We start from the raw sequence: 22249 nt of genomic DNA on the forward strand, positions 1-22249 counted from the left end.
ATCGTTCAAAAAATACTACACCATAATTAATACACCCGAGCGACAGCACGGATCTCTGACTAGTTCTTATCAACTGTCACTCAGAGAAATAGAGGTTTCAAAGGCGGAAATAGAATTTCTCATCAACAAATAAACTAAGCCCAAGAGAGTGCAAAACTGAATTTCTGTTCACTTTTAGTCTATGATGTTTTGGACCCTAAAAAAACCATGATGTCAAAAATGGGGCAGGTTGCCATTTTTCCTTCAACTTCTATTTATCATGGATGAATAAGGTAACAATGGCTTGGAAATGAAACTGATTGTATATAAATCATAAAGAGTGAAGTACAAAAATAACTTCTACTACATTTACATTTGAAGAGTAATCTCCCGTTTCAGTCATACTATTGTTTTAACTAATAAAATTTATTTTAAAATAAATATCATTCTCAATTTTTTAATGTCTTTAGACTATTATTATAAATAAATATTCTCTTTTTAGATTCATTGAATAATGAATGTATCTGGTCTTTTATATAGACTAGATAAATTCATTATTCAATGAACCTAAAAAGAACATATTTGTTTATAATTCAGACCGGAGGGAGTAGCTATGATTGTTATTTTTTCAATTGTATATTTTAATTATTATTCTTTACACTATTTTTAACACATTTATAAAATTAATTTAATAAAAGTGGAATGTCTTACTACAAATACGACTGTTTGTGCTCTATTGTATTAATGAAACTGGTGATTATTACTTTGGTTACTTTGATGTCACTCCTTAATCCTCATGATAATGATAAGGGACAGAGTTATCCAAATTATGTATCATAGGAAACAAGGCATGCTAACTAGCTTAATTAGAACTAATAATTGCATCAACTCAACCCTAAATGCAAAGCAATGATACCATGCATATCTTTGTGAACAAATTAAAACTTCACTTTCTTACTGGTAGCAATATTCACAGCAATTAGTCAGCATGTTTTTCCAAAACATATAATTATGCTGCTAACTTGACAACACACTTGTTTACCATTGTCAAAAAGAAAAGACTGGACAGCTTAATTATCATCATTATTAGGTGTTGTTGTTATAACAAGGATTCCTCATTCCTCCCCAACACAAATCTAGTTTAAAATATTTCTTAATTACACTTGTGAAATACAATGATAAAACCTTTTCGCAAGGGGGACACAAAGATTCTGGATTGAATGAATCTGAGAATTAGTGAATAAATGTCCAAACTTTGAGATTGGAGTATAAATAGATGGTTTCTCGGGGAGGCTAGTTGGGAAGAAACGGTTCTCTCTTACTTTCCCCGGCGAATTCATGGGAGGATTTTCTCTTACTTTCCCAGAGAATTCATGGGAGTAGAGGGAAACTTGTTCTTCCCGCATTATAGGGGGGAAAGTGTTCTTCTTTGATGCTATAGTCCAACTAACTCTTTTTTTAGTACCTTAGCTAGGCACATGTTGTTGAAGTGGATTAGGTGGCAAACACGGATCTAGGTCGCGACCCAGGGGTAACGGCTGCCTGCCTGTCCGGTTTCTTCCAAGCCCTTTGGAAGGCTTCTTTCCATACCCATTAAAATTCTCCAAGTCCAATAATAGGACTGCTTAAGCACAAAGCATGTAGTCATGCAGCCATCTCAAATTCTCAATTCATACCACAAGAGTTCTAAGAGTTACATAATTTCTATGAGAGTGACTATCAGAGGGGAATCATCATTCACCTATATATGATTTATGAAACTACTAACTTATTTATTCATAATAAAACAAATTAGAGAAAAACACATAACTCAAGCAAATTTCCAGCACCAATTCAATCAATGCCAGAACAGAATATGCTTCACTGCATATTTCCATTTCACTCAGAAAAACTCAAAACATCAACTCTTAGCTTACAAAACTGATAATCAAGAAGCAAAACAATTGAATCCCACTTCCTCACTTCTTTCCCCAAAAATCACTTTTTTTCAAAGACACAAAAATTATATTCATAAAGCACTTATCCCAAAAATCACTTATTCAACCAGATCAAATCAAAATCCTACATACCCAATTACCAAAAACCAAAAAAGCATAAATTTTTATTGAAAAAACAAAAAAGAAAATACAGATGAATACTTTTACAACTGAGTTCATCATCACAATCAAGACAAAGAAAGAACTATAGTATACAAAGAGATTACCAAGAACAAGGATCAAGTCTCACTAGATTGACGATAATCAATAACCTCAGAAGCAGCATGAGATCTCGACCCAAGAACAATCGCCCTCCCAATCGAATTGATCCAATCTTCCTTATCCTTATCATTATCGGCAATAAAGAACATAGTAGACTCCGGCGTCGAGAGTTCAAACGCGGAGGCTTTGTGCAGAACGTCCTCGGCGCCTTTTACAGTGAGGCAGGTGGACACGGAGATGACGCCGCGCGGGACGGAGGAGTGTGTGGCGGCGGAGGATTGGTCCTTGAACCAGAAGAGTTTGCCTTGCTTGAGAACGAACCAGCGGCGGCGCCAGGTTTTGATGTAGTCGCCTTGTTTGGTAAGCCAGCCGGAGCGTTCGGGGTTTGACCAGAATTCGATTCCGGCGTAGGCTTCTGGGTCGGGTTCTTGACCGGTTGCTGCTCGCCATAGATTCTCCATTTTCTCTCTCTAAAAAGCTCTAAAAGGGGAAATGTAATCACTGTCGAAAAGTTGTGCAAAAAGTTGTGAGAAGTGAGAAGTGTAGTTTTTTTTAATGGCAATAAGTATCAACACTTATTCTTTATTTTAATTTTGTTGAAATAGTATAGTTCTAACAGATAGCATTCCTCATTCATTTATCAAAAATAGTATAGGGTCATAAGCATGTTACTATGAGAAATTGTTTTCACTATATTATCAAAAATAATGAAGTTAAAAAACTTTTTTCAAGAGTAAAGTTAAATATGTTTTCCTTTCTATAAATAATTTAAATTCGATTTTAGTTTCTATTAATTTTTTCTTTAAATAATGGTCTTTATAAAATTTCACACATTTAGTTCATATTGTCTACTTTAAATAAGGATGTTACAAACCCTCATAAATTCTTAAATTCTGTCAGGAATTTCATCAAACAGCTTCTAAGCATAAGGATGTTACAATTGATTGTTTCCATTAATTGTGATATTGTTAACTGAAGATTTCGACAGGCGAAGGAAGATATGTCTTAAAGGATATACCTCAAAGAGAGGCACATGGCTTTTGAAGGTCATTCGAGATTCTCTTTTTGTGTAAAAAAGGGCTTTACCTCGTTGAAGTGAAACTTTAGTTAAATATCTTCGAAGGCAAAGGGTAAAAGACTTAGAATATTTCAGAGCATTTGGAAAGTAAGCTTCGACGGCCACATTGATTACGTTTTGGCGCCTCGAGTAGAAGAAGATTTGAATTCAAACGATCTTTCTTTTCCAAAAAGGATGCGTGGAAGTCTTAGAAAATCGAGGAGCATGCAGGCGAAAACGTGGAACTCCGTTAGGAAAAGGCCGTTACGGTCGAATTAGTATAAATTAAGGTTTTAGCGTTACATTTTAGTGTGTTCAAATTTGTACAAAACTCAATTATACTCAAAGTACCAAGTGAATTGAGAAACGAGTGTTGAGAATCTACGTGTGAATTACCAATTTATGTTAATCGAATTACTTTACAGTTTATCAATTCAGATTTGTATTCAGTAAAGTCTTTATTTTTTTTAATTGCTTTCGAGTTAATATCCCTGTTATTCATTTCTGCACTTTACCTTTTTTACCATTTATACACCTTATCTTTTACTTTTCAAACACATTTTTTTTATTTTTAAACTAAACACAAAACCAAACCAAGAATGAACACAACCCAATCATTAAAATCTCGAAACTTAGACTATGTCCTAGGATCAATCCAGTCGAACCTGTGAGTAATCAATGTATTTTTTATTTTGGAGGTCTAATGCTTGTTTACGAAATTCCACCGTAAACAGATACATCAACAAGAAAAAAGAGGCATTGTGTAATACCCGAGGCCGAAGAAGGCAAGGGGTAGTTGCACCGCATGTAACACCTGAGGCCGAAGGGGACAAGGGTGGTCGCCACATCGGAATGAGAGGGATCCTGAGGCCGTGCAGGTATGGGACTGCATGGTTGAAGGAGTGCATATAAGGATTGATAGGTATTACGTATACCAACAAGATGCATCTTCTTTTCGGTAGCCCGTTCCATAAGAACTTCATAGTTAAGCGTGCTTGACTTAAAGCAATTATGGGATGGGTGACCTTTTGAGAAGTTTCCCGGAAAGCGTGTGAATAAGGTCAAAGCATGCTGAAAAGACCCTTGTTGGTTTGTGGGGTCAGTCAATAATTCCAAAAGCGGTCTGGGGCGTTACACATTGCACAATGGAAACAAAACGTTATTTTTTGCATGTCACTATATGTATTAGTGTTAATATCTGCATCAAACACTCATTTTGCTTAACAGGAGTTTACCCTGAAACCCTCTGAGATGCCTTTAATGTAGTAGTAAACAACCTTAGTTTACCACGAGCAGAGGAAGACCTACTACATTTAGACACTATAACAAGTGTTGTTTCACCGATTTTCCTATTTTGACCTGTAGCATGCTCTGGACCCCAAGTTGTCAAAGTTGATTTGTCTGAACGAATTCAAGGTAGAAAAACCATTTTCAACCTTTTCTGTTTCAACTGGCACACACTTAATATTTTCACCTTTTTGCTATTAAGATCGTAGTTATAAAATTCAATCATCAATTATAATAACAATGACATCAATTATAAGAAGGATCAAGTATAATCACAGAAATTTTTTTGAATAAATGAATTACCATCAAGGTATTTAGATTACCTGAAATATAGCTTTAATGATTTTAACCTGTAGGTGGTTTGCACATTGATGTGTGATGTGGATGTGGATCCTATAAGGTGGTTTGCACATTGAATCATCAAACATGATGTCACCTTTGGAATAGGTGTTGTAGATCCTGTTAGATTGATAGGATCAAAATGGAGATGCTTATTTTTTGTCCTTCTAACTTTCTAATACTAGTTGGTCATGTACTTTGCAAATTAATACTCTTTATGCACGTTAAGGAAAAATAGAAGTTGAGACTAAAGTTTTTTTGGAAATATGGAGGGATGATGAAAGACAATCAACACCTGCTATTGGACAATGGTATGGAGACATATGTAAAGGTCCACGTGCAAGTGGAATAGCCCTGGGAAATTACAAGGAAGACAAGGTCCTCTGGTATTCAACCAAGCATTAAAAACTCAACAGGCCAAAACAATGAAATAAACTAGGTTCTAGGTTTTGGGTTTTTCAAATGGGCAAAAATAATGTTCATTCTCCTGAACACTACAATTTCATGGAGAACCACCTCACTGGAACTGGAAATCATCGTCGCCATCGTTAATTCAGAAAAGAACTATGAGACCATTCAGAAGCGAGTCATAGAGGAGGACAAAAAAATTGTTTCCAAGAAACAAAAGTTTGATTATCACCTATGTGCATTATCTATTGATTTCACTATATGTATGCATTTTTGTATTCTATACATACATTCGTTATAGATCATTACGAAATTAACTCTGATTTATTTGTTCTTGTCTTTGTGATCCCAATGTATAAATTTGTTTGTTACTTAAGATTGATTTTGGGTTGTTTTGTGTGACAGTGTGAAAACAAAATGGTACTAGACTTAATATGATTTTGGTGACATAATCTAATGGACAAAATGAGAACTTAGGATGTAACAATTTTATCCAAGTTGGAAATTGAGGTTAAAAGAAGAAGCAAAAGTGCAAAATGAATGTGAAGAAAATCACTTAATTTGGGGAGGTTTGTAACCCCCACAATCTAATGTAATTTTTGCAATCAAACAAACTATTGACTTTTGTGGCATGCACGTGGCGTGCCACGCCAGCTTCCGTTAGAGAAAATACGTAGCAAATACCAAAAGTGGAGACGAAAATTTTAGGAGAACCATTCTTTGAAAAAAAATTATAAGGACTAAAATTGAATTATGAGATATTTCTGAGGACCTCAGACATATTTAACCCTACATAAAATAACAAAATAATGCATAACACTTTAGACAACATAAATCAAAACTAAGTTGAAAAACTCTTAAAACTTGGTAATAAAAACAAACCACTAAGCTTGTAATATAACATGTCGATCTCACTTTGATTGAAGTTGAGCACACATGTGTGAAAAAGTCAGATCATAGATGATTTTGGAGAATTTATGATGGGCTCTAAGTTTGACCCAATTTTAGGGGGTCGTGGTATTTATAAACACATCAACGCCCGAGTCAACGATTATCGAAAGTAAGAAGAGATTTAGGTTGGAAAAAGTGTGAACAATATTGTATTTCTTTTTATAGTCAAATTCTAAGATTTTGGGAATATATAATCTTTTTATGTAGAATAGCTATCCAAATAGACATATGTTAGAATATTATTGGTCTTACTTCAATCATTTTCCTTGACCATGTGTTTTTCTAAGATAGTTCCATGCTTGTTCCCGAGGTCATGTAACCTTCTTTAGACTCATAGTTTGAGAAACGACGTTATCGGTCTAGCCTCGCATCAATTAGATTGCTCTAAATTAGACAACGTGTAACCTTCATAAAGTTATAGTATTTTTAGTGGATTTCATATATATGTTGATCACGTCAATTGTCTCTATCATAGTTCTCTGTCGATTTTCTCTGATCTCTAATACCTATGACACTTTGATTCCCAAAAGAATTTTGGAGAACTCTGACAATGGGCATTTATCTTTCCAAAACCTAATGATCAGATATGTGGGTGGTTCCCCCTATATCGATTTCATATGTACAATATTACTTTCCAATATTATGGCTTATGGTTACATTTCACAACCTTCGAGCACAATTCAATGTAGTTTACTATTATGTCGCTCAAGGATATATCCTCCTTCTAAGAACTATATTCGAGCTTTTCAACATTTGTGCACTTATCTTAAAATTAAACCTTGTGCTTCGATATTTTGCACCATGTTTCATATCCACTGGAAGGTTTCAAAGCACGCCTATAATTTGATTATTTTCATGTCGGGCTTTCCTATATTTAAACTATTACCACACCCTTATCACTATTTTCACCACCATTTTACAATTACTTGCCTCTTGTCAAGGCCTCACACAAATCGATGTGCACTATTGGTAGACCTTGTAAACCTTGTTTTAACTGATGTTGGTCGAATGACCATTTTAAGGAAAACATGGAGAATCTCCATTTTGGCTCTAAAATGTTAAAAATGGGGAAGTCGAGTCTTTTTAAAAGAATAAAGGACTATATAGATTTTTTTTAAGTATAAGAGCCACGCCATGTCATATAGATTCAAAGACCATCATTTCCTCGGTTAAAGGCGATATTTCCTTTATTTTAGGAGTGTATTGGTTTTTTTTGTTGAATTGAATTTTCTTGTTCTCTTATTGTTTCCTCTTCTACTATTTCGCAACTAACTTATCGGGTGGAAATATACTCAAGAGGATTATGGAGCAGAAGGTCAATTCCTCGGTTTTCTTTTCCTTTTTAGATAGAGTGGGCCATGCTAAAGGCAAATATGTTTTGTTTTCCTCTATCTTCTGGAGTCAACAGTTGTCGTATACCCATCTTTGCCATATCTAAATGGGAGTTCTTATTATCTTTAGTCTCTCCTGGAATGTTTAGAAGTGTTCTTATCAAACTATCACACATGTTTTTCTCCACATGCATCACATCAAGACAATGTCTTACATCCGAAAAATGGTTATCTTTTGGTAACATTTGTTTCAAAAAATCAAGAAATTATGTGAAAATTTTATCCGATCATCCACTTTTCGCCTTCAAATTAAACAATTTTAACAACACAGACAATCGTGTAAAGCTTGTGCACCCCTTATATAAATGTGCATCTTTGTTGCTACATAAAGTATCATGAATATGGGCTTTCATATAAGACAATTCTCTAATATCACAGATCATATCTTCTAGTCGACCATCCATATCTTCATCAATATAATGACAATAAAAGATACTTTTATTGTCGAGAACATTTTGTTCGGTGAATTCAACGAATTCAAAAACTCATTTCTCGTACATCGGACCTAATTTATTAGCTTTCATCCAACTACGATCCATAACAAATTCTGAAGTTTATATCAAAAGACTAATGTGAATGACATACTAATGCTACATACACAACATACTAATATGATTATATGCATATGCATATCCATCACAACAATATATTATTTAACAACACCAAAACCTAAAGCATATTCATAACCACGAATACAATTCATCACATCAATCAACGATAATTTCATTTGTGACTACACAAAGTTATAGTCACAAAATATGAATAAAACATGAATAGGGCAACATGAACAATAAATATCACAATGTCAATGCTGAAATCGTTGATTCATGAAATGCAACAAAAGCCATCATCATTTATATGTGTTAATAAAAGAAACTAGTAACCCTAGCGAAGAACATAAACATTCAGAAACTTGTACAACTACTGCTAACCACAAAGAGAGAGAGAGAGAGAGAGAGAGAGAGAGAGAGAACAACGAACACAGAATGGTAACGTAGCGTACTTTAAAGAAGATGAAGAGATCAAGAAATGATATTCGTTAACAAAAATTAATGGAGATTGTGAAGATTTTGCCATCGTTGTCGCCTCGTTCGCTAGGGCACCCTCGTGTGTTATGAAAAAAATAAAGTACCTATTATGTTTTAATTTTGTAGTAAAAAATTTCACAACGGTTCCTAACAACAACTGTAGTGAAATATGAAACATATAACCATGGTTGAATGAAACAACCATATTGTTTTTAGAAACCGTGATGAAAAGTTTTTTAGTATAAATTAAGGTCATTAGCGTTAGATTTTAGTGTTCAAATATGTACAAAACTCAATTATACTCAAAGTACCAAGTGAATTGAGAAACGAGTGCTGAGAATGTACGTGTGAATTACCAATTTATGTTAATCGAATTACTTTACAGTTTATCAATTCAGATTTTCATTCAGTAAAGTCTTTAATTTTTTTAATTGCTTTCGAGTCAATATCCATGTTATTCATTCCTGCACTTTACCTTTTTTTACCATTCATGCACTTTATCTTTTACTTTTCAAACACATTTCTTTTATTTTTAAACTAAACACAAAACCAAACCAAGAATGAACACAACCCTAAAATAATTCACTTTTTTTCATACAATAATTTTAATATCAATAATAAATATAATCACTAATAATCAATTGTTAGTTGATTTAGTAGTGATTGACGTTGAATTTGATAGGAACGACCACGATTCAATCCCCCTGCAGTTGCAATTGGAAGAAGACTAAAACTATTTGTTAAAACTGATCTCTAAACTAGATTAAGCAGTTCAGTAGACCGGATAATGTGGTTATTTGATTGATTAAATTCTACGCCTTTTAAGAACATGAAATCTTCATTCAAGATTGAACTAAGAAATGGTGTAGAAGATTTATCTTAAAAGAACTAATTTTCCTTGCAATGAACACATAAATGAATCTCTAGACCTGCTTTAACTTAAAGAGAAATGGATAGAAGAATAACAATGGTATTTTAATAATATTTCGATCATTTTGTCATTGCTAATCACTTAATATAGTCTCAAGACTACATAGGATGAATATTTACAACATTATTCTAAATGGGTGAATTCTTATTTCCCCATAATAGAAATTACAAAGACACAAAATATATAATTTTTAAGACAATCTAAAATTGACATCAATCAAAATAAATTAAGTCTAGTGTAATCTAAAGCTTAAAATATGTATTCGGCTGAGGTTGCTGATTTTCTCTAAAAAAAATAAAAAAAAAAAAGCTTAAAATATGTATTCATCTCATATACTTTTAAAATATAAATCTTACTCATGCATTTTTATCCTCTTATTAAATATGTAGGCAGCATATTATATAATACATATACAGTGATACCACTAACAGACGTTGAATTTGTAGGAAGAACCAAAGTTCGATCTCTTGCAACTATGTTCTGTAAAAGGCTAAAACTATTTGATGGTAGAACTGACATTCGAACTTGACTATATGGAGGAGAAAAAAAACCAAAAATAAAAAATAAAAAATACAAGACAGTTAACTAAAAAGCCAAGAAAAGGTCCCACCTGCAATATCAGGGGAAGACAACACCTTGAAAGCCCACAACACAACTATCAATAGAACAACACTAGTAGCCAAAATAAAGCCAAAGAGAGGCTTACAAAACAACATGGAGACCCCAAACGAAGGGCTTCACCCTCTAATTTTAAAGATGTAGTTTTTGTGTGAAATAACCTTAAATGATGCCTATAAATTATAATTACATACTCTTCTCACATTTTATAATGGTTTGCTAGGAACAAACTAATTATTCAAGCACCAAACGTTAGATAATTCATGGTGATTGTTGGGACTATTTGATGTTATAACTAACCTCTTAAATTGAATTAGTTGGTCTAATAAACCAGATACTTATAGTGAAAACAAAACAAAACAAAAAAAACTAAAATCCTGTTTGATTTAGTTTTTGAAAACAACTTTTTAGTTTTAAAAATTCAAAAAGAAAAAACTTGTTTGATAGTACAATTTTTTAAAATATTTTTCAAAACTGTTTTCTGTTATTTAGTTTTAAAAACAAAAAAAAACAAAACAACTAACTCATAGATATTTTGATTGTTGGTTCTAAATTTTAGTTTTAAAAATAGTAAAATTGAAAGAAAAAAAACACCAAAAAATAGGTACTTGTCATTAATTGTAATTGTATATATTTCTAAACTTTTGATCTAATTTTATTTCCTCTTGTATTGCATAACATAAAAGGTAGTGGTTTTTTTTTTCTTTAATGACTCATGTATTACACAAATACACAATACAACCAAAAGTATTGTTTTATTTTAATATTTTTATAATTTTTACTTATATGACGTGTAAAACAAGTTTATATACTTTTATTTTTAGATTTTACTAATTGGGTCTATTGTCTCCTTTATTTATATTCATATTGACAAATTTGTTTTCAATAAAAACTATTTTAATTATAATATAGTAATATAATTAATAATATTAAAATAGAAGTATAATTTCAATAAGGTGAGTTTTTTATATTATAAATATATATATATATATATATATATATATATATATATATATATATATATTATTAATGTAAAATAATTTTATTATAATTAATATTTTAAAAATTGAATTGATCATCAAATTGATAAGGTGTTGAATCACTCATTTATTGATCGAACTTTTAGGTTATTGGTTGAATCGCATGGCTAAATCAGATTAAACATGATAATTCAGTTAAATAAACAGATTTTTATGACAAAACTATATAGATATTAAACTAATTAAACCTGATGACTCTGTCTCTAAAAAAAGTTACAACACCTATAAATTTCAAAATATCATAATTTCACAAGTTCATTCTTTAAATTTAAATTTTAAACATAGTCATCGCACAATAAAATAAGATAAAATACAAACCTAAATAAATTTTGAACAAAGTATAATTGCAACATACTGAATAACAAAATAATTGCGGTGTCCAATAAATTTAATTTTAAGGGGAAAAGTTGTTCCAAATAAATTTTGAACAAAGTCTACTCATTTTTTATTTTATTTTTATTTTAAATCATCAAAATGGCATCGATTTGTCTGAGGAAAAAAAGGGAAGCATTTAACCCGTCTATTTTTCAAAATCGTTGGTTCGTTGGTTTTGACATGTTTTAAACAGTTTTGTCCGATTTCAACTGATTCAATAGCTTATCTAATCTAGCAATCAGATCAGATTGGTGACCACTCCGACTATTGATTCAATCAGTTCAATTGATAGATCTTATTCGATTTTTAAAACACTACCAACAACCAATCAGTGTCTATTCTTCCAAATCACACATATATTTTAAAATTAATTTAATAACACGATATACTAGTGATTTTTTTATTGGACCACAGTGTAAAATCATTTCACATTGTTAGATCATGATCATTCAGCTTTACAAATATAAAAACATTTTATGTGCACAAGTTATAAACTTGACTTGAAAATAAGTAAATTATATATTTAATTACAAAAAACAATTATCTCAATTTTATTCAGCAATTAAGTTATATATTTGTATATTTAACTATAAACAATTAAAATTAAATTATCAATTATAATTAAAAAAATCACCTTCAATTAATTAATATAAAAACTAAGATCAAATTACCAAATAATTTTTTTAGCTTTCATCTCTAAAACTATTTTTAAGAACTAGTTTACCAAATGACTTTTTTCATTTTTCCCATTTTAAAAACAGCTTTTAAAATTGATATTACCAGACAAATTTTTTCTTTGTTTTCTTCTTTTAAACACTTTTTTGAAACAGTTTTATAAAATATATTTTAAAAACTAAAAAAAAATTAATTCAAACAGCCCTAATTATTCAAGCAAAACAAAACCCTTTCAATTTGTACAACTGAAAAAGTGTTGCATGCATAGCATAGATATTCACTAAAATAAGTGTTTTCGAAAGATGATTGTTGTTCTGTGTGCACTGGCATGTGGTGTCTAAACAAATTTTCTAGCAACGCCAAATCGACCAAAAAAATGTCACAAACACCTAACCCTCCTTTGATTTCAGATGATATCAAACCACATAACCTTAAAAAATGAACGTTTGTTTAACTCAATTCTAAAGGAACCCCTTATTTTGAGGCACATAAGTTTTCTACCAAGTGTTGAAAACAAAAGCCCGTAAGTTTTTTTTATCAAGGGTTGAAGTGGATTATGTGGGTCTATGTGTATGTAAATACAATTGTCAGTAACTATTACATGATCTTGGGGATTTTGATGATGATAATATCTAAGGTCAAATGGTATCAGTGATCTCTGATGATGATATCTATCAAAGAAATTATCTCAAAACTCATCCGTTGGAAGAATTTCCAGATTAAATGCTAAATAAATAATGAATCCAACAAGGACACTTATGCTTAAAAGTTGTGAAGAGAGAAAGTGTTAAAGCTCATTTGGTCATGCGCTTAGAGCATGTATGAGTGATTAGTTTAATGTAAATGTATAAGAGTAATTCTCGAGATACTAAAGAAGCACACACACGCTTAAATATTTTTGAAGTCTCCCTTATTGTTATAAATCACCTAAAAATATTTTTATACGCGTACTTAATTTATTATTAATTAATTAGGTGTACTTTTAGCACTAGTTAATTGATTAACATGTTACAGTTAATTGATTAACTCATTTGTAATACATCCAAATAGATTAAGAAAATTTTTAATTGACTATTGAAAGCATAACTCAAAAGCCTTTTATATTTGACTTATCTAATCGATTAACAACTGAGTTTAATCAATTAGAACATAAAAAATTTAATATATAATGTAGATGTGTTTTATACCCCTCAAACTCCAAACCTTATTACACTATTAGAAACCGATTCAGCGACTACTAATTTTTGGTTGAAAAAGTGCTAGTCACTAAGCTTTTGCGACGAATTTAGTGACTGATTTTGGTGTTCTTTTTTGTAAAATAAAATTAAACGTTTTGATACCTAAGAATCGAACTCATGAGCTCCACATATTTTAATACTTTGTCACTACACCACTTAACATCTATTGTTATATTTTATATTTAAACATATATATTTATATTTTTATATAAATATATTATTTGTTAAAACAATAAAAACGATAAAACTTTTAGTAAAATTTAAAATTGAAAGAGAATTAAAATCTTTAAAAAAAAATGGTAAGAAAATTGTACCTTAATAAAGAGGATTAAAAATAGAAAAAGAAAATAAAAAATATTAGTGACCGAAATTTCAGTCTCTAATTTTTTTATATAAACTAGTAACAAACTCGTGCATACGCACGGGTTCTATTCGGTTACGCAAATTTGGATACATCATTTATTTTAAATAAAAATATTTTTTAAAAATTAGATAAGTAATTGATTATTTCGTTTATAAAAATATTTAGATTAATAATAGATTTTTTCCCGTATACAATTTTTGGATTAAAAATATTTAATCATAAATATCATTTCTCGTATATAAAAATATTTAGATCAATAATAGATTTTTTTCCGTTTACAGACTTCATTTTTGTTTAGGTATCATTTACAAAAATATTTGGATCAATAGTAAATTTCGTATATAAAAATATTTAGATCAATAATAGATTTTTTTTCCGTATACCATTTTTGAATAAAAAATATTTGGGTCATAACTACCATTTTTCGTAAATAATATATTTTTTTCCGTATACAAATATTATTTTTGTTTAGGTATCAATTAGAAAAATATTTGAATCAATATTGAATTTTTGTATATTAAAATATTTAGATCAATAATAGATTTTTTTCGTATACCATTTTTGGATAAAAAATATTTGATCATAAATACCATTTCTCGTATATAAAAATATTTATATCAATAATAGATTTTTTCCCGTATACAGACTTAATTTTTGTTTAGGTATTATTTACAAAAATATTTAGATCAATAGTAAATTTGGTATGTAAAAATATATACATCAATAGTAAATTTTTTTCCCGTATACCATTTTTAAATAAAAAAATATTTGGATCATAAATAATATTTTTCGTAAATAATAATACAAATATTATTTTTATTTAGGTATCATTTACAAAAATATTTGGATCAATATTAAATTTTCGTATAAAAAAATATTTAGATTAATAATATATTTTTTTCCGTATACCATTTTTGGATCAAAAATATTTGATCATAAATACCATTTCTCGTATATAAAAATATTTAGATCAATAATAGATTTTTTCCCGTATATAGACCTCATTTTTATTTAGGTATCATTTACAAAAATATTTGGATCAATGGTAAATTCTCGTATATAAAAATATTTAGATCAATAGTAGATTATTTTCCCGTATACCATTTTTGAATAAAAATATTTGGATCATAAATACCATTTTTCGTAAATAATAGATTTTTTTCCGTATACAAATATTATCTTTTTTAGGTGTCATTTATAAAAATATTTGGATCAATATCAAATTTTCATATATAAAAATATTTAGATCAATAATAGAATTTTTGGCCTATTCCATTTTAGAATAAAAAATATTTGAATCATAAATAACATTTTTGTATATAAAAATATTTAGATCAATAATAGATTTTTTCCCGTATACAGACTTCATTTTTGTTTAGGTATCATTTACAAAAATATTTGGATCAATAGTAAATTTCGTATATAAAAATATTTAGATCAATAGAGGATTTTTTCCCGTATATCATTTTTGAATAAAAAATATTTGGATCATGAATACCATTTTTTCGTAAATAATAGATTTTTTTCCGTATATAAGTATTATTTTTATTTAGGTATCATTTACAAGAATCAATATTAAATTTTCGTATATAAAAATATTTAGATTAATAATAGATTTTTTTAATAAATTTTTCCCGTGTATCATTTTTGACTAAAAAATATTTCGATCATAAATATCAGTTTTCGTAGATAAAAATATATATATCAATAATAGATTTTTTTTTGTGGAAGAAAAAAGTGAGAAAGTGATGAAAGAGAAAAAAATAGAGAATGGAGAGAGATTTGATAAGTTTGATAAAATATAAGTGTTGTATTATTTTAATAATAAAATTAAGAACTTTATTGTGAAAAGATCAAAAAACAACAATTTTAATGTGGTGGCAAAAAATCAAATAAGGGTATTTTTGACTTTTCCACAACCATTAATTTTCTTATATTATAGATTAAATTGTATATAAAAACAATTTTTCGTGACCGAATAGGCGATCACAAAATTTTGGTCTCTAAATCGATGGTTGATTTATTTTAGTTACCTCTTAAAATCTGCTCATGAATATCAAATTTTGATGGCCAATTCAATCATTACAAATGATAATGTGGCAATCTCGCACTTCTTACATCAATTTTCAAGAAGCATGTACAAAATATTGGAATGCGTCACCTTCGAGATCTTTAAAGAATAGCTATATGTGTTCTGTTGAGGGGGAGCATAATGTTGTACTCTTTTTCCCTTATTAAGAATTTTATTTCAATGGGTTTTTCCTAATAAGGTTTTTAACGATGCAACTTATTCTTTTCAACATGACTTCAACGGAGCACCATGACAAATATTTCAAAAGAGGAAATGTTATAATAATAAGCAATTATTATTATTATTATTACTATTTTAAAATATATTGTGAATAGTGAATATCTTTTATCTACAAAATTGTCAACTTAACATAGTAACTTGAACTATTACATCTACAATCATAATGCTATAAATAACTTACTATGAGTTCATGTTAGAATGCAACAACTATCCAAGTGAAATAAATTACTCACACACTCTCTTCTACATCTCTATTTTTATAGTTTGATCATAATATTCGTTATATATATATATATATATATATATATATATATATATATATATATATATATATATATATATATATATATATATATATAATATTTTTAATTTAGGAGGAAGTTTAAAACACTTACTCCAAATCTTAACCATTAATTTTTATTAATCTAAGAACTTTAATTGTTTATTTATATAAAAAAATATTTTTAAAATAATTAGATTAAATAATCAATTAAAATTGTTATATTAATAAAAATCAAAGGTTAAAATTTAGAATAAATGTTTTAAATTTATTTCTGAATTAAAAATATATTTTTTATATATATAATTCGTACATGTTTAACACTATATGTAATCACATCAACAAATTTTTTTAGCGCTCAACAAATTTTTTTAGTCAACCCAAAATGAACTTAAAAACATTTTTACTTGACATCTCATCATGTGTGACCGAATGAGAACACTAACTATTGGTCTATTTGGAGTTGAAAGATTGTGTACACACCAAGTAGTAGACGTGGCAAGGCAAAATAGTGGCGATGCAAGTGTCTACAATTTTGCTTGGTCGCCAAGATTCACATAAACTATCAAACAAAAGGCATTCTATAAATACAAAGTAGTCTCAAACATTTTAAAGTATATCTCCACCACGTGGAAGAGAAGTCAAATATTCAAGGTACACATATTATTAGTTTATTTATACTGTGGAGTGATGGCTTCTTAAACTTGCGTGTTAGCCAAGGCAATGGAAAGGAAACACACACCTATATGCATATAAATAAACAAATCAGCCACACCAAAAAACAGATAATAATATTGTATGTTCGTAAGATGGCAATGGGAGCTGATATTGCTGAAGTTTATGTGTTACGAAAGATGCACAAAGAAAAAATGATCACAAAGAAAGAGGAAGAAGTGAAGAGACCCAAGACAAGCACGATAATGGGATCTAAGACTAACAGATCAAGTGGATGTTTCTTTTGGTTTTCTAATAAGCCAAGAAGAACTAAACGAATAGAAGACATCGATGAGAAATGATTGACAAAAGGAGTTGAATTTGGATCCAATCTATAAATAGCACCGGTGAGATGCTATTAGATGATTTAGTTGTAATATATAGTGATTAATTAAGAACATTGTTGTATTTTAGTAGCATTTTTATTTCTTAATAAATGTTTATGGTATATTTTTATTATGGGAAGTGTGTGTAAGCAGATGCTCATTGTCTTGTTAGCCTGACTACTTACTTATCTCTCAACCTTCGGTTGAGTTGAACTTGTCATCTTCAGTTATATTAATGAGACTTTATGTTATTCAAGTGATGAGAATGTTATGTGATCTAATATAACCTTCAGATGAGAATGTTAAGTCATAGAATAATTGCTAACAAAATCACCTTCAGTTATATTATTAGACATGTCGTAAAACAAACATCATTAATTGGGTAGAACACAAGTAAATGAGAAAACGCCACAGTAAAAATTTGGAGATGAGAAATGTCATGCTTCAATTCAATCGCAAGCCAACGAACCGCGTTACTCGTTTGTTCCAAGTGAATTGTCCTGATCGGTGGAAGACTAAGCATGGTAGCTTGTCCACGCTTTCTAAATATCGATTAACCTCATTTTAAATCTCATGAAACCGATCACAAATTACCATAAAATCAGCAAAAATGAACTGAAGAGAAGTAAGGCAGACAAATTTAATATGGAAGAAATATGGAAATTAGACAAAGAACAAGTTCATTTAATCATTGCATTAATTGAAGAAAACTATAGGTAAACACAAATACATATCATTACCTTTAATTACCTGAAGATGAATTTTGATCTTACTGATAACACATGGATAACAAAGAGTATGGATTCAAAATATTATGGGACATAACAAAACATACCTAACATTTATTCAAGAATAGACAAATACATAATCAAATAATAACAACCATAAACCACAATTAGGAATAGAAATGTTTCACACCCTTGACAGCGGCAGCAACGAAAGAAGAAAATCACTTTTAACCATAGAAAAAAAATAGTTTTATCCTTTGCATTGTTTTAACTAATCAATTTGTGAAAACAATTTTTATCAACACAATAGAGCATTTAGATGAATTTTTAAACACAACTATCTCTTTCCACAAATCTTTACATCATATGCGAATTCTCTCAAAATTTTCAATTTTTGTTAGCGAATTCACAAAAATAATAAATTTTTAAGATGTATAATGGAAGAGAAAAGTGGTACAATCCATATCTAACATCATTTAACTACTCACAAATCTTGATCCAACTTTTCGATTCAAAATTTAATTCATTTTATTAAAGAAATTTAAGAAGTCAATGATAATGGCAGAAAGAAATAATGGGAAATAGAAAAAAAAAAGTAGGAGTAAAATGTTGTGATTTGTGAATCATGGAAGTGGTTGAGAACATGAGAGTTGTTGTAATTAATAATAATTAATCATCATGTGTGTGTTTTAAAATGACAAGAAAATAAGTAAGAAAAATTTTATTTTATTTTTAAAATCATAAATAGGTAACGCAACACTTATGAGTGTTACAATAAGGAGTTTGTATTTTAAATTCGGAAATAGGCAATGCTTTTGAATTGTTGTTGTAGACGAAACGGTGAATCATTTGGTAAAAGTATTGTTATAGGCAAAACAGTGCAATATTTGGTAAAAGTGTCGTTGTAGGTGAAATAGTGCAACATTTGGTGCAAGTATTGCTAAAATGTGTTTCATCAAGGGTCGCAACCTTGTGAAATAACACCACTTTGCCCTATAAATTGAGCATTTCAGATTTTAAAAAATCCATTAGAAAAGTCTATCCTCTTCACATAAAAATTATGGATTTCATCTTCCCTACATTCGAATTTTCATCGGTCTTGTGCAAACTCGAGAATAGGTTGAATTATCCTAGGTATTCCGATGTGCAGACTCTAAGACAATTTGAGAGTGCTTGAAATACTATTAGGAAAATAGTCGCTCACGATTCTAGCCTCGATCCATTCGATTTAAATTAATTTTTCTAACAAGAGTAAGAATAAAATGTTAGACGATGAGACCTTATCTAGATAGGGGGTTGTCATACCCCAAAATTTGCCCACACCTTTTCAAAAATTCAAAATAATTTCAAAAATTGGGTTTTATAAAAATTTAGGGTTCATTTACATTGATATCCTATTTTTATAAACATTCGATTTAAAGTCTATTTTTAAAATATAGTAGTTTGCTCTTAAAGTTGCTTATATTTTAATAAATAGAAAATGTTGGCCGATGCTTCATGTACTTTCAATTGGATTTTTACTTCAAATAAATAACATAGCACAATTGGTAAGAATGAAAGACTTGCAAATAAAAAGGTCACAGGTTCAATTCCCGCTTGGTGCATTTCCATCTTGGACGTACCTGGACACAAGTACGTCCAGGTTCTTGATGGGCCTTTGGATTGGATTTTTTTATGAGTTTTGACCTAATTCCTCTCTATAAATAGAGACTGTCCACTCTCTCTTTTTCATCAACAATTTTCATAAACAATTCTTCACAATTTCTACACAAACACTAACAATAAAATAACCTCTTTTACTTTTAGGTTTGTTTTGGCTTACCCTTTGGCCGATGATTAACATATGAGGCCCTAACCGTTTTTTACTTTTTCTCAAGTCTTTTGGCCAATGATGATGACACCTGAGGTTCCCTTTTTTCCAAAATGATTCAATTCTTTTGTTTTGGCCGATGATTTACATATGAAGCCACCCTCTTATTATTGATTTTAAACTTTTAATTTATTTGTGGTTTCAACCAGATGATGATGAGTCTGATGGTTCTTTTTTCTTAAAAATAAATTTTTGTTTGATGATTATAACAGTTTTTTTTACATCTAATTTTTTCAAACATTTTTTTACATCGATCAATTTTTTTGACTTTTCCTTAGTTTTTTGTTACCACATTTTAACATAATTTCGGATAGATATTTTCACATACAATACTAACTGATCCCTGTGTGTATTTCTACACTAATTGTTAATTCCAAAAACTAATCATCATCATGTTCACTAAAACATTAAAGTTCAAATTGTAGATTTTTTCTGCAGATCTGCAAGGGCCACCGAAAAAACCATGAAATGTTAAATCAGGACTACCGCGTAAAAACTTGCATTGCAACACCGAATCCGGCTCCGGCCTCTCTACCGTATCCTTCCACACAGTCGTCGAGTGTTCCAAGAACTCTTCATACTGACATCAACATCTAGCCACGGATTTTCCATCAACAACAACACAAACTAATGGATACGATAGAAGAATAATGGAAACATATTAGATCAAAACAGAAATACAATTGCAATAACATTTGTTTGTGCTTTTCTTTGCAAGAATATCGCATCCGTAGATGAACAAAAACTACCGCGACGCAAATATCGTCCACCGCGAGTCTGATCAGAAATCTCTGGCGGAACCTATACTCCATGTCGCTACCGATCGTGATTCTGAATACTGTTAGAAAATAATTTAAACCGAATGGAATCGAGGCTAGAATCGTGAACAAAATCAATTTCCTTATAAGTATTTCAAGCACTCTCAATATGTCTTAGAGTTGGAACGCAGGAATACCTAGGATAATTCAGCCTTTTATCGAGTTTGCGTAAGACCGACGAAAACTCGGATGTAGCGAAGAGTGTCTGAAATTTTAGTGAAGATAATAGGCTTATCAGATGTACAATTTTGTTATTAATTTCTGAATCAAGAATGAGGTTTTTATAGGCCACTTTAGTATTGTTTCATAAGGTAGCGACCCTTCGTGAAACAGTTCCTTTTCCAAAAGTTACAATGCTTGGCCTATTGCAACATTTACCAAGAGTTGCATGTTTTCATTCTGCAACACTTCACGAAGTGTTACCTATTTCTGATTCAAACTACAAACAGCCTATTGCAACACTTCACGAAGTGTTGCCTATTTTCATATTCAAAATACAAACTTCACATAGACATTTTCTTGTCATTTTGGAACACACCTATGGTGATTAAATATTATTAAATATTAATAATTTCCAACAATCCCCCACTTATTCTAATAATGACAAGATCAATTCCAGAAAAAGGGAAACAAAGAATGTTAATACAATTAAGTATCTTTCGATTTTAAACTTAATCTTAGTAAGGATAACACAAAGTCTAATCGGAATATTAGGTAGTAATGCTTTTAAACCATTAATCCATATGATTATACCGGCGTTACGTTACACACATTCTTTAAGAGTTCTTCGCCTACATTTCTCGCCTAACACTTATTTATGGCCATGTGCTATCCTGTTTCATGAATTTTTCATGAGAGAAACTCCAACTCTCACTTTGAGACGGCACCATCTCGAAATTCACATAGGTGAAGTTCATATTGTGTCTTTTTCCATGAGACACGTACCCTCGGTATTGAACTTCATTAAGAGTTTGAAATAAAACTCAACCCTCGTTTTAAGGTCAACATTACCACGAAATGTTTGACAATTATCCAAATCAAAGACTTGTTGTTACCCATTGAAAATCTTGAGGTTAATGTTCTGTTAACGTAAGATTGGGTTACCGCCATTGTCGGAACTCTTACTCAAGGAGTTTCAACCTCCTACATCTCGAGGTTGTTTTTACTAAGTCTCTGGCCAGTGGCTTAGTAAATGAATTTCCCAAATTATAGATCGATCATATATATGCGAGTAAATGATTACATCTTTAATCAATTTTCTCACGAATGTCTAAGGCCTCAGTGCCCAGACTTCCATTTTACACTTATCTGAATTCTCTTGCT

General features: G+C 30.1%; 1 protein-coding gene across 1 annotated transcript; it reads right to left on the reverse strand.

Moving 5' to 3' along the window:
* Positions 1–2052: 2052 nt before the first annotated feature.
* Positions 2053–2728, reverse strand: LOC131656397 (pleckstrin homology domain-containing protein 1-like). The gene has a single exon (XM_058926126.1). It carries the CDS (start codon positions 2636–2638, stop codon positions 2195–2197), a length of 444 nt encoding a protein of 147 aa, XP_058782109.1. The 5' UTR covers positions 2639–2728; the 3' UTR covers positions 2053–2194.
* Positions 2729–22249: the final 19521 nt, after the last annotated feature.

This window comes from Vicia villosa, linkage group LG3 (assembly GCF_029867415.1).
Source record: "Vicia villosa cultivar HV-30 ecotype Madison, WI linkage group LG3, Vvil1.0, whole genome shotgun sequence".
Classification (NCBI taxonomy): Eukaryota; Viridiplantae; Streptophyta; class Magnoliopsida; order Fabales; family Fabaceae; genus Vicia; species Vicia villosa.

Excerpts from the sequence above, each read along its gene's own strand:
- LOC131656397 (XM_058926126.1), bottom strand. The coding sequence starts at position 2,638 with ATGGAGAATCTATGGCGAGCAGCAACCGGTCAAGAACCCGACCCAGAA.